Consider the following 13,474-nt stretch of genomic DNA (forward strand, 5'->3'; position numbering starts at 1 on the left):
AGAGCCTGGTCCAGAGAAACCCCCCATAGATGCCCAGGAGGCCTAGGGTGGGCGCAGGGTGGGGAGGGCAAGCCTGGCCTTGAAGGGCCTGCCCCCAGGTGAGGAGCTGGGGTCAGTGTTGCAGAATGACTCAGGGGTTCCGTTCAGAAGAGCCTTTTGGAGGGCCCCCCAGGGGACCCCACTGATGCCTGCATGGCATGGGTGTTCCTTGAAGGGGTTCCCAAGCCCCTGCCCACCTGGACCCAGAGTCACACCCGAGACCGCGGACAAACTCGCGAGCTCACCCATGGCTGGGGCTGTTCTGTTCCCGCTGCCCCAATTCCACACCAACTTCAGGGAGACGCCTCGGAACCTCCCCCTGGGGCCCCAGCAAGGTGCCCCAGACCTTGTGTGAACCAGCTCCGCCCCTGCCGGTTCTGTGACCTCGGCGAAGCCCTCACCCACCTCCAGCTCGGGGTCCTCTTCCCTGACGTGAGCAATGACACTGCCTTCTGTGTGGGGTGGGGGGTCCCACGGACAACGGGGACAACGTGGTGAGGGCCTGGTTCGTGCTTGGCATCCTGGAGCCCCCTCCTGCAGCCTGACGGCTTCCCTTCCACCTGGACCCACCTGGGGTCTTCCCCACGTGGCCTGCTGGCAGAGTCCCCTGTTCCCAGCCTCCTTCCTAGCTACCTGGGAGACCTGACCTGAGACTCCCCTCTTCCCCAGGCCCAGGCCCTCCTGCCCCATCTCCTGGCCACCTCACCCCACTGTCCTACCCCTACTCTGGAATCTGGTGGGACTGGGTGTTTGAGGGCCTGTGAGTGCCGGACTCTGTGCCCTACTGCCTGCCCTGCCTGAGCTCACAGCAGAGGGAACATCTGGTGGGTTCCAGTGGTTCAGCAGGTCAGTGTGGGAGGGTCAGTGGCCCTCCCAGCCCTGGCAACCTTGCCTCTGCCTCACTCTTGGGCTGCGTGGCCTCGTGGACCTCCCTAGGCCCATCCGGTACCTGCAGGTGCCGCTGGAGCGCAGGGTCCACGTGGCCCTGATGCGTGGGAGCTGAGCTTGGCCCCTTCCTGGCCCCTCCCTGCAAAGAAGACTCAGCCGACAGCCAGGCTGGCCTAGGCCCTGGGGGTGGCAGTGCGAGTGCGCAGCCTGCTAGAGCGCAGGGCCGGTCCACGGTCGTCCAGCGCGTGCCTGAGTCGGCCCCGGTGCGCTCCGGCCTCGGTGTGTTGAGGTTGGTCTGGTCACCATCGCTGTACCACCAGCTGGCGCGTGAGGGCTCGCGGCTGCAGCTGGCAGAGGTGTGGGCCACCGGCGCAGGGCGTTCAGCCATGGGGCGTGTGGTGCAGCGTGCTGAAGCCACGGCCCTCCCGGTTGTGGACACCTCCGGAGCCCTGGAACGTGTACCCTGTACGGTGTGGGCCGTGGCACTGCAGCCCTTCAGCTGCACCCCCGTCCTGGATCCTGGCCATCTGGGCCCCCCGGCAGGTGGTCCGGGAGGAACATCCTTTCCCGGAGAGCGGAGGCTGGCAGAAGTAGGCTGAGAAGTTGGGGACTCTGGGGTCCCAACCTCCTCCCCAGCCCCTAGCCCGGGAAGCACGTCAGCACACCATCATGCTTGTGGGCAGGGGGGTGGTACGAAAGCCCCCAGCCCTCCCAGGCACTCACCTGCGGCCCTGAGTACAGGCTGAGAGGCAGAGCCAATAAAACCGGTCTCCCTGGTCCACGCGGAAGCTGGCACAGCGGACCCGCAGCGAGTGGTTGCCCACGTCCCGCAGATCCACCGTCAGCTCGCTGTGCAGGCCGGGCTGGGAGGTCAGGCCCAAGATGTGTTCCAGCCCCGGCCAGCGGTCTCCCAGGCTCAGGCTCAACAAGGCCCCGGGGCCCTGGCTGCACGGCCTTCCTACCTCCCCAGTCTCCAAAGCCCTCTTTGTACTCCTGCCGGCACCTCTCAAATTCCAGCAGCCTCTCCCCGCCCGTCTCAACTCTGAATCACCGTCCAACCACTGTCTGCACGCTTGTCACAGAACCTGGGGTGGGGCGAGGACGTCAGCGCCTCCCGTGCTGGCTGGGCCTGGCTGGGTCGGAGGGGCCTGCCCCTCCACGGTCCAGGCGGGAGGGATGTCCGCTCTCCCCTAAGCACTCTTTATGTTTGAGAAATGAAACCTTGCTGTTTTTCTGCTTGTCAGTGTAATACAAGCTTGCATTGGAATACATTAACATTCTCAGAAATAGGGTGGGGATTCACAGTAACTCCCCAGGCCTCAGGCCTCAGGCTTCAATTTAACGGATGTTATTTTATACTTAACTTGTATCCTGGGCATCTTTGTTCCCTTGGAAGTAGACTTCTCCTCTCCTTTCCTGACTGTAGCCAGCGCCCAGAGAGCAGCTCTGTTCCAGGTGCAGGTGTCTGAGGATGGCCTCTGGCCTGGCCCGGCCCTTCCCTCCCAACAGCCCACGGTAACATCTGTTTTTGCCAAAGTGATACACGAACTGCAGGCTGCTCTCCTGGACGGGGCACTGGCTCCTCTGGCTGGCTGGCGTACACACCTCTGGGGCCCTCTGGTTCTCCACCCAGATCTGAGAGCAGCCCCTCCCTGGGGAAGACTTGGGCCAGGAGGGGTCAGAGTTCTCCGGGTGACCAGACCCAGAACCCGAGAAGGGCCCGTGGACGGTCCAGCAGGTGACTTACAACCTTGGTCCTGGCAGACGCGCAGCCACTGTCCTCTCGCCTTGGGCCACACCTGCCTCAGGCCTCTTCCCTTCTGGAAGCGGCTGGCCTTCAGGCTCCTAGCACTTGCCGGCCCCCAGCCCTCCGTCAGACCCTCGATTCCTCCCGCCGCCCCTGGACCCACCTCTCCCTGTGGGTCCAACATGGCCTTCACCTGCTGCCCTAGGAGGGTCTGCCTTGGCTTCCCCGCCTCCCTCGCTCGGCCCAGCTGGCCCCCGCTAACACCAGCCTGGAGGGGGCCTGGTCCTTGCCTGCCCCTCCCCCAGGCTGTTTAGGGCAGCTACCCAGGTGGGTCCTCACGGGGAGTCGCCTGTGGGTGACAGCTCCGAGGCCACCCAGCCATTACGCACTGGGCCCCTTCCACTCCCCCACACCCGGCCAGACCCTGGGGTCCCAGCAGGACCGCCTGGACCTGTGGAGAGAAGACCCCGGGCAGAGGGAAGCTCAGTAGCCCCTGGAGCCCCTGGCCCACCATTGGCCCGCCACCCACTCCTACCAGCCTTTGAAAATGTGCCTCAGAGCTGGCCCACGGCAGAGGCACAGAAGAGCCCCGAGACTCAGCGCAGGGCAGGCGGCCATGCTTCCTGGGGGGCAAACACCGTGGAGAAGCGCCACCCCGCCGGCCTCCTGCCGTGCCCCCGGGGCGGCCCACACGCCTCTCCATGCCCACTGTCGCCTTTCTGGGCAGATGTGAGCCGCCGGTCCCCACTGAGTTTTGTTCAAGCTGCTGGGCTCGCTCCCACCTCCTCCCCTCCGGCATGCCAGGGTGGGGGGCTGGGCAGGGAGGGGAGCCCCAGGGTGCGGACTAGAAGGGAGGGCAGGGGTCCACAAGGGATGGGTGGGTGCCACCAGCATCCTGATGCCCTTCCCCACCCTCCCTGTCACTTGAGTCCCATCCCCGCACATTTCACAAAGCCGGCTTCCAAAATTAGATTTTATTTCAGTCTCTAAGGGACGTGTACACGAGCGTGTGAATGACAAGGACATGGCCCAGCCCAAGGCTCCTCGGGCCAGATTGTGGCCATGGCTTTCACCTGATTTAGACACTGAGTCAACACAGACACAACCAAACGTGGCCCTAGGCCCCTGGCGGGATGCACAGGTGCTACGTCGAAAACAGGTGACCAGGACACGACGCAAACAGGTGATGACCGGGGTCAAGTGCTGTATGGGGCCAGCTCGACCTTGGGCCCAGCTGCACCCAAGGCGGTTCCTGTGCAAACTGGCAGGCCCTGGTGGATAGCTGCCAGCCATCCACTGAGGGTCGGGGTGACCCCCAGGTCCCACCACTAGCTGCACAGGAAGCAGGTTCAACCACCTGCAGGCCAGGCAGGCTCCACCCCGAGAGGGCGGCGGCCCTGCAGCCCCCACGGCTGGAGGTAGACCACGGGGGCAGCTGGACGGGCAGCCTGGCTGCCCATGGCCGAAACTGACCCTCGCCACACCCCTGTCTTCCTGGGACCGAGACTCCAAGAGAAAGGTGTTCTCTTTGTCCCAACCAGATTTAAGGCTAATATTTCCTGACATTTGCTTCGGTTTGTTTTAAGTTAAAAATACCTGAGTAGAAAAGTTTCAGACACTTTTAAAAGCCAGAAATGCACAACCTCTGTAGGCACAGCCATTGCTGGCGCTCACCCGGGGCCGCCGCCCCCTCAGGGGGCGCCAAGGAGCCACGCGAAGGGCTGCACGGGCCAAGCTGCCCTTCCCCGGGGTGCTGGCCCGGCACCCCCGCGAGGCGCCCCCTGCGACGCGGAGAGAAGGCACAGTGAGGTAGGGGCTGGCCGGCTGCGGCCCACCGCGCCTCACCCCTCCCCCGCCAGCTCATCCCGGGCCGGTGAACTTCCCAGGGGCCGCAGGGAGGGAGTGGAGGGGGGCTGCTGGGAAGCCCGAGCTCAGACAGTGAAATAATTCTTTATTTGGGCGGGTTGGGAGAGGGCAGGTGAGGCTAGGCCGGACCCCCATGGGGGGTGGCACCCAGGAGCTCCTCAGGCGGCCGGCCCCCCCCCGGTGCCCCTCGGCCGTGTCGCAGGAGCAGCCGCGGGCGGCCCCCTGGACGGACGTGGTGGCTCCCTCTGTCCTTCCTACTTGTGCGGCCAGGCCTCGGAGGCCCTCTGCAGGCAGTACTGGGCGGCAGGCAGTGACAAGACCAGGCTGCTGACACGGCGCCCCATCCAGTACAGGCCGTAGCCCAGGAGGCCCAGGAAGGCGGCCTTCGCGGCCAGCCAGGACACTCTGCCGCAGACGGACGGCGGGGGGACGCTGGGGAAGGGAGGGCGGGCTGGGCCTGGCTGGGGACGCACGATCCCCCAGCCCCCAGCCCAGCTCCACGTGGGAGGGGTGGGGTGGGGCGGGACGGAGGGCTGGGCGGGCGGCACTCACGTCATTATCTCCTGGATGTTGAGGTCGGTGGTCCAGTTCTTCTCGATGCCGGGGACGTGGCCCATGCCCACGACGCCCACCACCACGGAGGGGACGCACTTCCTGGGCTCGGCTGCGGCGGGGAGAGACGCATCAGCACCGCCCACCCGACTGGCCCCGGCGGGTCCCCAGCGACTACCCCGCAGCCCGTCCTCACCGTCAGAGGCACGGGGTAGCTCCAGGCGCCGGGCCGCCTGCCTCAGCATGTAGGTCAGATAGATGTCCCGCTCAGACACGATGGTGCGGTGCAGGTCGGGGAACTCGCCGATCATCTCGGCCATCATCTGCTCCAGTAGGTCCTTCTGCTTGCAGCGCTCCACGTCATCCTTGCTGCGGGAGAAGGGCGTGCCGCCAGCCCGGGGGATGGCTGACCCAGGGCGGGGGCCTCGCACCTTCTGTCTGGGATCCTGGCAGGAGGAAGGGCTGGGGAGGCCCTTTGAGAGGAGGCTCCACCCGAGAATGAGAGGAGCGTGCCGCGTGGCGGTCTGGGCCAGGCCAGGTGTGGACCGAGTGCTCTGTGGGTATCTCAGGCCACTGGTCAACGTTCCCGGGCCGGGAGGCCGAGGGGCCCTACCTGATAGGGTCCGACAGGAAACACAGGCCCCAGGCCAGCTTGATCTTCTGCCAGAAAGAGAGGGCGGCGATGGCCCTCTTGAAGGTGACGGGGATAGGCCGGTCGCCCAGGTGGAACTTGCAGAAAGGCACCTTGCTGGCCTGGGCAGAGGCTGGGTGTTGGCGGGGGAGCCTCAGGCCCCGGATAGCTCCCAAGCGCCGAGCCCCCTCCGCCCCCCGGCCGGGCCCGGGCCCACCTCCTTGAAAGCCTCCCTGAACTCGCCGCCAGGGGCCATGCCCAGCTGCTCGGTGATGTGGGCGGACACCTTCAGCAGTAGCGTCTGCATGAGTCCCGACAGGACCCCGTTCTGCAGGGAGAGGCCCGCTCAGCGGCGCGCAGCCGCACACGAGGTGCCTGCGGCCCTGCGGGAGGCCCGCCCTGTGCTCGGGAGGGGCGAGGGCCAAGCGGACGTCCAGCAGGGCCGCATGGTGGGCGCCTCAGCCACGGTGCGCGCTCACAGGCCCCTCCCGGCCCTTCAGACGACCTTCCCAGAGCAGGCCCACCGCAGGCCGTGCAGTCTCAGACCGGCTGCCTGGCCTCTGCCCCACGGGTGCCCCCTTTCCCCCCTCACCCCTCCAGGCCAGACCCCCAGCTCCTCTGCCCACATCCCCCTTGGGGCACCTGTCAGTGTGAGTGGACTTGGGTCCTGGGTCCAGAGCCCCTGAGCGAGGCACACTGGGGTCGCAGCTCTGGGCCACCTGACACGCTGAGGCCCCGCCCCCGCCCCTGGTGACCTGCCAGGGTCCCTGACCAGCTCCTCCCTTGGGGCTGGGGCCTCAGCCGCCTCTCCTCACTGTCCCTCGGGCCAGGGTGAAGGGCCCCGGACCAGAGTCCCCACGGGGCGGGCACGCGCACCTGCCTGACAGCCTGCTGCAGCTTCTCCAGGCTGATCTCCTTGGCCTCACGCAGCAGTGTGTGCTCGTCCATCTTCAGCATGGACACGCGGTACTGGCACAGCTCGACCACCACCACGTCAGGCTGCACCTCCCGTATGGTCTGCGACGGACATGCCAGCTCACCGCGGGCCCCACGGGCAGAGCCACGCCGGACCCGGAGGCCCACCCCCAGGTCGACCCCACCGCCACTCAGCCGCCGTGGAGACGGCTCGGTGCCGGAAGTAACTACGGCGGGAGGGACGGCCCGGGTCTGCGTGTCCTGCCGCAGCAGCAGTGGCGGCTCACGGGCCTCACCTTCGCCACGTCCTTCTTGCTGTCGTCGCTGAAGTGGGCCGTGCCCACCACGTACACGCGGCTCCCGTCCTCGGCCACCAGCTCGGTCACCGTGCGCGGCAGGTTGGGCCGCTCTTGCCGCCTCTTCAGCTTCATCTCCAGGAGCAGGTGGAAAGCGTCCACGTCGGCTGCAGGGACAGCAAGGCCCGGCTTGGGGCCATCCTCCCACACGGGCAGCCTGGGCCTCCGGGGCGCAGGGACGGGGGTCCGTGCTGCCCCGCGGAACGCGGACGCACGTGGGGGCCTTTCTGGGCCTCGAGCCACTGGTACTTGCTCACCAGGACGTGCGGCCAGGCCCCACACCAAGGGGAGCCCCCAGGCCGCCGAGGGGCCCAGGACGGGGTGGGGGGCTGTGCAGGGCACCCGGCCTCCCCACCTGAGGAGGGGGCTCCTGCCACAGCCCTGCTCGCGCTCAAGAGCCCCCCCGCCACCCCCCCAGGGTGGGCTGGGGCCCCTGGTCCACCACAGGCTCTGGAGATCACCCAGCCCAAGACCCTCCCGCCTGGCACGGTGACCCAGGGAGCACGCACACAGGTTCTGGGGCTCTCCGGGGAGCACCCTGGGCACCACCTCCGAACCCCCTGAAGTCACGATGGGCTCTGTGCTGGCCTGCGGAGGGAAGGGGAGTGTTCGAGCAGCGGCGCTCGCCTCTCCGGGGCTTGCCGGGACTCGTGCGGTTGCTCCATCAAGCCCCAGAGCCTGTCAGCTGTGTTCCCCCCAGACAATCTCCTCACAGGTGGCCCACCCTCAGGGCACCCTGCCCCGGGCCCCTCGGCTGACTAGCAACATCCCAGGAAGACCAGTGAAGGGCTTCTCTGCACAGAGGCCAGAGGGACCCCAGGGAACCTCATAGGGGGGAGCCCCACTCTCCGCGGGGCCGCCCCGCCCCCCGCCCCCGCCCTCGCTTCCTGGCCCCCCGGCCCAGGGCTCTGACCTCGCGAAGGGGCTGTTCGTCCTGCCCCTCCATGGCGGGCGGTGGCTACCGGCACCGACGAGTGAAGCCTGAGGAAACACAGGAGCCGCGTCCTCACCTGGAGCCCCGGGGCTGGGCACGGGGGTCAGTGCCCCGTGGTGCTGCGTCCATCGGGAATGATCCGTGGGCAGGACCTCGGCCCCGGGCACAGGGGATCTCGGGATCTGCGGTGCGGGGCTGAGAGCAGGCTGGGGACACCCGGGCGGCGAGCGTGAGTCGCCCGAGAGCAGGATGTGCCGCCCGGTCCCCCGCTCGCCCAGCAGGGGGTTACCCCCGGGGGCAGCCGGCCAGACCTGGGGGCCTCCTCTTTGACTTTGGAATACAACACAAATTATAAAATTCCCTAAAAAGACAAAACCAGGCGGCAGAAGGGAACCTGTGTGCTGGGCTGGCGCGGAAGGCGGTGCGGCTGCAGCCCTGCTTTCAGGAGCCACGTGTGGCGACAATACGTGTCACCAGCAGCATCACACAGGCGTCGGCACAGACTCAGGAGGGGCAGGGGGAGGGATGGCGAACAGCACAGGTGTGTCGGCGTCACTGAGAACCGAGACTTCTTCTGGTTGAAGAAAAGAGGCACAAACTCGAAGAAGCTGAGCTAGGAGCCGAGCCCCCGAGGTCACGTGGGAGCCGCTTGTGCTGTCCCTTCCGGAGGGGAGACGGGGTGCAGGAGCCCAGCGAGGCTGTTCTCACCAGAGGGAAGATCCCCGCTGGGCCCGGGACACGGTGTCCTGGACATCCGCCACACGGACTTCACCCGAACCTCCCAAGGTCCTGCCGGAAACTCAAAGCAGAGTCTGACAGAGCCTCCGGTTCCAGCTCTGAGTTTAGAGCCGGGGTCTGGCCACCAAAGGACAGGGGGCTTGGCACCCGCGGGAGAACCTGACAGATGACTGGAGGCCGTCCCGTGAGGAACGAGTCTAATTTGGTTTCAGTCGTGGGTGCCCTATCGTGGGTTTTTAGAGTCCGTGTCTGTCACACGTGAACCGACGGGACGTGCCGGGAGGCCCCATGCGGGCCGTGGGACACCCCCGGGGCGCCTGTCAGTTTCACTGTTGCACTTTCACAACAAAGAGGAAAAACAAATAATAAATCCACACGATGCTAGGTCAAGTTCCTTCCCCCTCGCCCCGCCTGTACCCGTGACCCTGAGCCCAGCCCTAACCCGGGCTCTGTTTCCAGCCCGCTTGGAGCTCCGCTTCCTCGCCTGCGGCCGGCAGGACCGGCTCGGGCAGGTGGCTCAGCGCAGGGGCAGCCCATCCCGAGGACGAGGACGGCTATGCTTTCTGGAAGAAATGAGGTTGGGGGAAGGGTCTGGAAGAGAAACTGGCTCAGGACCAGAAGGGGGCAGGCCCGCCAGCGGAGAAGGGCGGCAGGCAGAGCCATGGGCCTCCGCACGGGGCAGGGGAGCCGGCTCTGGGGTCTGAGCCCAGCCTGGGCCCCCGGGCGCCCCGCCATCGGGGAAGGAGCCACAGCACGGGGGCGCCCGGTCCCCACGGGCGGCGGCTCACCCAGCCTCACCACTCCCAGGGCCTCCTCCTTCCCACTTCACAGACGAAAGCGCTCCACTGATGCAAGGCACCGACCGAAATAGAAACAGGAAGCTGTGTCTGCTGCCGGGCTGGGGCCCGCCTGCCTCTCAGGTTCCCGAGCGGGCCCAGGAGAGCGTCCCCCCGGTCCGCTTCACACAGGCTGCCAAAGTACTAGAGAAACTTCTCAAGGAAGCGTCCAGGGCCGTCCTGGGAAGCCTGTGTGACAGGCGGTAAGAGGAGGGCCACCGAGGCCTCAGCCTCCCTCCCACAGGGGTGGGGGTCACAGGTCTGGGTCGGCCTTGCCCTTGCCCTCCCTGCACTTGGCCTGGCCAGGCCAGGCCAGACTCACTCTGTCCCCAGGGGGCAGACGAGCCTTGAGCCCCGAGATGGCTGGGCCACCAACCGCAGCACCAGGACCCAGGTCCCCTCGAGCTCGCTGGGGTGGGTGCCTGGCCTGGGAGGGGTCAGGCAGGAAGGCCACCGAGGCCCCTTCAGGGCCAAGAGCCTGTGATTCTGAGAAGCGTCTCTGATGTTATCACATGCACACCCTTCCCAATATCCCGGTTTCCTGCAACCTCAGCCAGGGTCCCTGCTGATACCCTTGTAGGACGTATCAGTAAGTTCAGTGGGTCATCAATCCCTCCACCCCTAGGGAGCCCCGCACACCGTGATGCATTTCCAAATATTAACGGCTGGGATCCGAGCCTCTCTAAATATCTACGGGAGGGGAGCAAAGGGCCCAACGCCATAGAACCCTGGACCCGGCCTCCATCTCCCACACCCGCAGGCTGTGTTTCTGGCCACAAAATCTCTGGACGACGGGTCCTGGCTGCTCATCACACCACCACAGGCTGCAGCGACCAGCAGACCCCAGGCTAACACCTCGTGGGGAGATCGACGTGCCCCCTCCTAAACCCAGTCTCCAGCGCCCAGCTCCCACCAGCCAGCACAGCCCCAGGGAGCCCGGAACCAGGCTTCCGCCCGGCAACCTGGCCACGCCGCGGCCACCAACGCCGAGACCCTGGGGAGCCCGGCACAAAGGAGACCCTTCTGCCCAATTCAGGTGCTCACCCCACCAACAGGCGTCACTGCTGAGCCGGACTGTCCACGGAGCACGGCCTGGGGAGGCATCAGGCTCAGTGGCAGGAAAGGCCTCCTGAGCCTGGCCACCAGAGGCCAGCCCTCTAGGCGGCTGCCAGCACCTGTCCCGCGGGGGACGGCCACAGGGTCGGCCAGATCTCTGGCTGCTGCTTGGCGCGGCACGGCCTTGGGCAAGTCGTTCCAACCCGCCAGGCTCTTAGCTCCTGCCTTTAGGGCCGAGGTGGTTAGAACAGCCACCCAGCCACCCACGAGCAGCGCCACACTGAGATGTCACCTCAGCTTCCCTCTGCTGGGGCATGAAGAGAACCAGCCACCTGGTTTCAGGAGACTCGTCCACAGAGAGGGACACCACCCTTATCTGGCTCCACGCAGATGACAGCGCCACCCACGCGCTTCCAGGAAAACGAACTCCAAATCCGAGGGAATCCCTGACCCCCGTGAGGACCTCTCTTGTCGGGTTCACCAGAGAATGCACCTGCTCACAGGGCAGGGAGAGCCCCACTTGCATTAGGGACCCCCAGGGAACGTGTCAAGGTGCTCTTGTTGGATGGGGTGTTAGCGTAGGAAACGGTTTGCTGGGTGCCCCTGGCAGGACAGACCTGAGGACACCGGACAGTGCAGGCTGCGTGGCAGGCCACGGGCTCCCGTCTGCCCAGCCCAGGCAGCTGTCCCCTTCCAGGGACGGCTATGGACTGAATTGTGTCCCCTCATAGTTTGAAGCCCTAACCCCAGTGGGGGTGAAATTGGGAGGCAGGGACTTTGAGAGATGGTGAGGGTTGGGTGAGGTCATGAGGCTGTGCCCCAGGATGGGATCAGAGCCTTCCTGGGAAGAGACCCGGGAGAGCTGCCCAGTGAGGATACAGCGAGAAGGCAGCTGTCTGGAGGCCAGGAAGAAAGACCCCTCACCAGCTACCAAATCAGCCAGCACCTTGATCTTGACTTTTCCGTCTCCAGAACTGTGAGAAAACCGTTAAGCCCCCTTCAGTGGTATGTTGTCATGATTGCGGAGCAGACTGAGACAGCCATGCTCTCTCGTTCACCCCTCTAAAAATTAGGAAGCCAGAAACTGCCTCCCAGACCAAGAGCTTACCAGCACCAGATGGAGTTCCCAGAAAAAAACATCTCCCAACCAACCCACTGGGCCTGCTCACAAAGCCAAAGGTTCCAAACTGGACAGACTAGCGGGCTGGAGGCCTGGGAGGCAGCAGGGTGCGGCCCAAAGCCCTGACCCCCTACATCCATCCCCACTTCTGAAGTCTGGGCACCCTGGCCACCGGAGACCCTCCTGGGTCTGGCAGGCTCTGCTTTATGGAGGTGTGGCTGAGGGTAGGATGGGGGTAGAGGGCACATGCCAACTCACACCTGAGCCGGAGGCCTACCACACCCGGCCAACCCTCTTGGAAGCCGGACTCTACCCAGTGCTGGGTCCCCACACTGACCTCCACTGCAGGGCCCGCCCACCGTGCCAGGCCCTCTCCTGGCTGCAGCATCACCTCCGTCCTGTAAGGCTGACCAGTGGCCCCAAGGTCAGGGCTCCCTCCCAGCCACACAAGGGGGGCAACAGCGGCAAAAGGGAGAGGCCCAGGGAGAGTGGAGCCTGCACAGGAGCGCGCCGAGCTGGTGGCCCGGACATCTTCCTCTCCGGGGGACCCCGAAAGCCAGGAGTACTCAGCCTGGAAACCACCAGTCTCCTGAGGAGGCTGCCCTGACGCCCAAAGTCAGCCGAGGACTTCTGAGCGAGTTCCTCGCTGAAGGGTGCGCTTTGCTTTCCTTTCTCGGGACAGTTTTCACAAAGACACATACGTGAACTCTGGTGCTTTGTGGCACGTAGATTATGTATCAATATAGCTCTTCACAGAAACAAGGTAAGTAAAGACCTACAAGGCCTCGGAAGTTTGGTCTCCTTTGCCCATATGGCAGCCCTGCTTGCTCGGCTTGAAGGGCAGAGGCCTGCGGCACGCAGAAGGACCCAGGGTCTCCACTGAGACCCTGCCGCCGCCGTCTGGGGAGGAGGGGACCCTGCCCCTCACGCCCGGTCCCCCGCCCCCGACTCCGGCCGACCCCGCCCCCGGCCCCGACCCCCGACTCCGGGCCCCGCCCCCCGGCCCCGCCTCCGGCCTGCAACCATCCGAGCCCTCGAACCCTCGCGGTCGACTCCGGCCCCGCGCGCACTCCTCGGAGATCGGGGCTGATCCTTCCGGCCCGAGACCTCACGCTTGGGAGCTGGCTGGGCCCGGCCCGATGCGGGGCAGCATCCGACCTGGACCGCGGGCTGACCTCGACCCGCCGGGGCTCCCGCGCGCCGCCCCCCGCCCCAGGCCCGTGCCGCGCGGCGTACCAAGGCGGGGCGGCGCTCCTCAGCCGGCCTCCATGCGGCTCGTCGCTCCACCAGACGGGGCGGACCGCGGCCGCGGGGCGGGCCGGCCGGACGGGCCGGGGCCGGAGGGCCGGGCGGAGCGCGGCATGCCGGGAAGCGTAGTTCCGCGCGCCTTCGGCCCGCCCTTGCAGCGAGCCCGTGGACTACAGTTCCCAGGGGGCCGCGCGCGAGCAGCCGCGGACTTCACTTCCCAGGAGGCCGCGCGCGAGAAAGCCCCGCCCCTCCCCTTCCCGCCTCCAGCGTCGGGATTCGAGGACTCAAGCGGCGTCTAAGAACCCGGGTTCGAGTCTCAGGCCTGCCTCCCGACTGGGGCGGCGTTGCGAAGCGCTCCAAAGTTCTCTGGCCGCATCTCCCGGTCAGCAAAAGGGGGTTGACGTTCATATGGCCTGCTGTGATACAGAACCGTCAATCCCGCCCGAAGGGGTCAGCGATAGTGCAACGCGAGGAGCAGAGAGTTCGGGTCGTGGATTGCACCCATGTGAGCACCTGGGCCACCCCTCGGCCTGGCGGCTGGGGTCCGG

General features: G+C 66.2%; 1 protein-coding gene across 4 annotated transcripts; it reads right to left on the reverse strand.

The window, feature by feature from the left end:
- Nucleotides 1-4,258: 4,258 nt before the first annotated feature.
- TRABD (TraB domain containing) lies at nt 4,259-12,980 on the reverse strand. Of its 4 annotated transcripts, none has more exons than XM_032644544.1 (10): nt 12,915-12,980; nt 7,908-7,975; nt 7,504-7,582; nt 6,935-7,101; nt 6,600-6,740; nt 5,941-6,051; nt 5,706-5,845; nt 5,289-5,461; nt 5,093-5,204; nt 4,259-4,972 (listed from the first exon to the last, which is right to left on the reverse strand). In XM_032644544.1, exons 2-10 carry the CDS (start codon nt 7,938-7,940, stop codon nt 4,795-4,797), a joined length of 1,134 nt encoding a protein of 377 aa, XP_032500435.1. In that variant the 5' UTR covers nt 7,941-7,975; nt 12,915-12,980; the 3' UTR covers nt 4,259-4,794. The 4 variants fall into 4 exon arrangements, with proteins under 4 accessions (XP_032500435.1, XP_032500432.1, XP_032500434.1 ...); XM_032644543.1 differs by lacking the exon at nt 12,915-12,980 and adding an exon at nt 8,637-12,599 and having other exon boundaries at nt 4,753-4,972; nt 7,908-8,499; XM_032644542.1 differs by lacking the exon at nt 12,915-12,980 and adding an exon at nt 8,323-12,599 and having other exon boundaries at nt 4,753-4,972.
- Between the last annotated feature and the right edge of the window lie 494 nt (nt 12,981-13,474).

This window comes from Phocoena sinus, chromosome 10 (genome assembly GCF_008692025.1).
Source record: "Phocoena sinus isolate mPhoSin1 chromosome 10, mPhoSin1.pri, whole genome shotgun sequence".
In the NCBI taxonomy this organism is placed as follows: domain Eukaryota; kingdom Metazoa; phylum Chordata; class Mammalia; order Artiodactyla; family Phocoenidae; genus Phocoena; species Phocoena sinus.

Coding starts and splice junctions, on each gene's coding strand:
- TRABD (XM_032644541.1), bottom strand. CDS start 7,940: ATGGAGGGGCAGGACGAACAGCCCCTTCGCGAG. Junction 5,205..5,288: donor GCTACCCCGTGCCTCTGACG/GTGAGGACGGGC, acceptor TCCCCGCCGCAG/CCGAGCCCAGGAAGTGCGTC. Junction 4,973..5,092: donor AACATCCAGGAGATAATGAC/GTGAGTGCCGCC, acceptor TCCCTTCCCCAG/CGTCCCCCCGCCGTCCGTCT.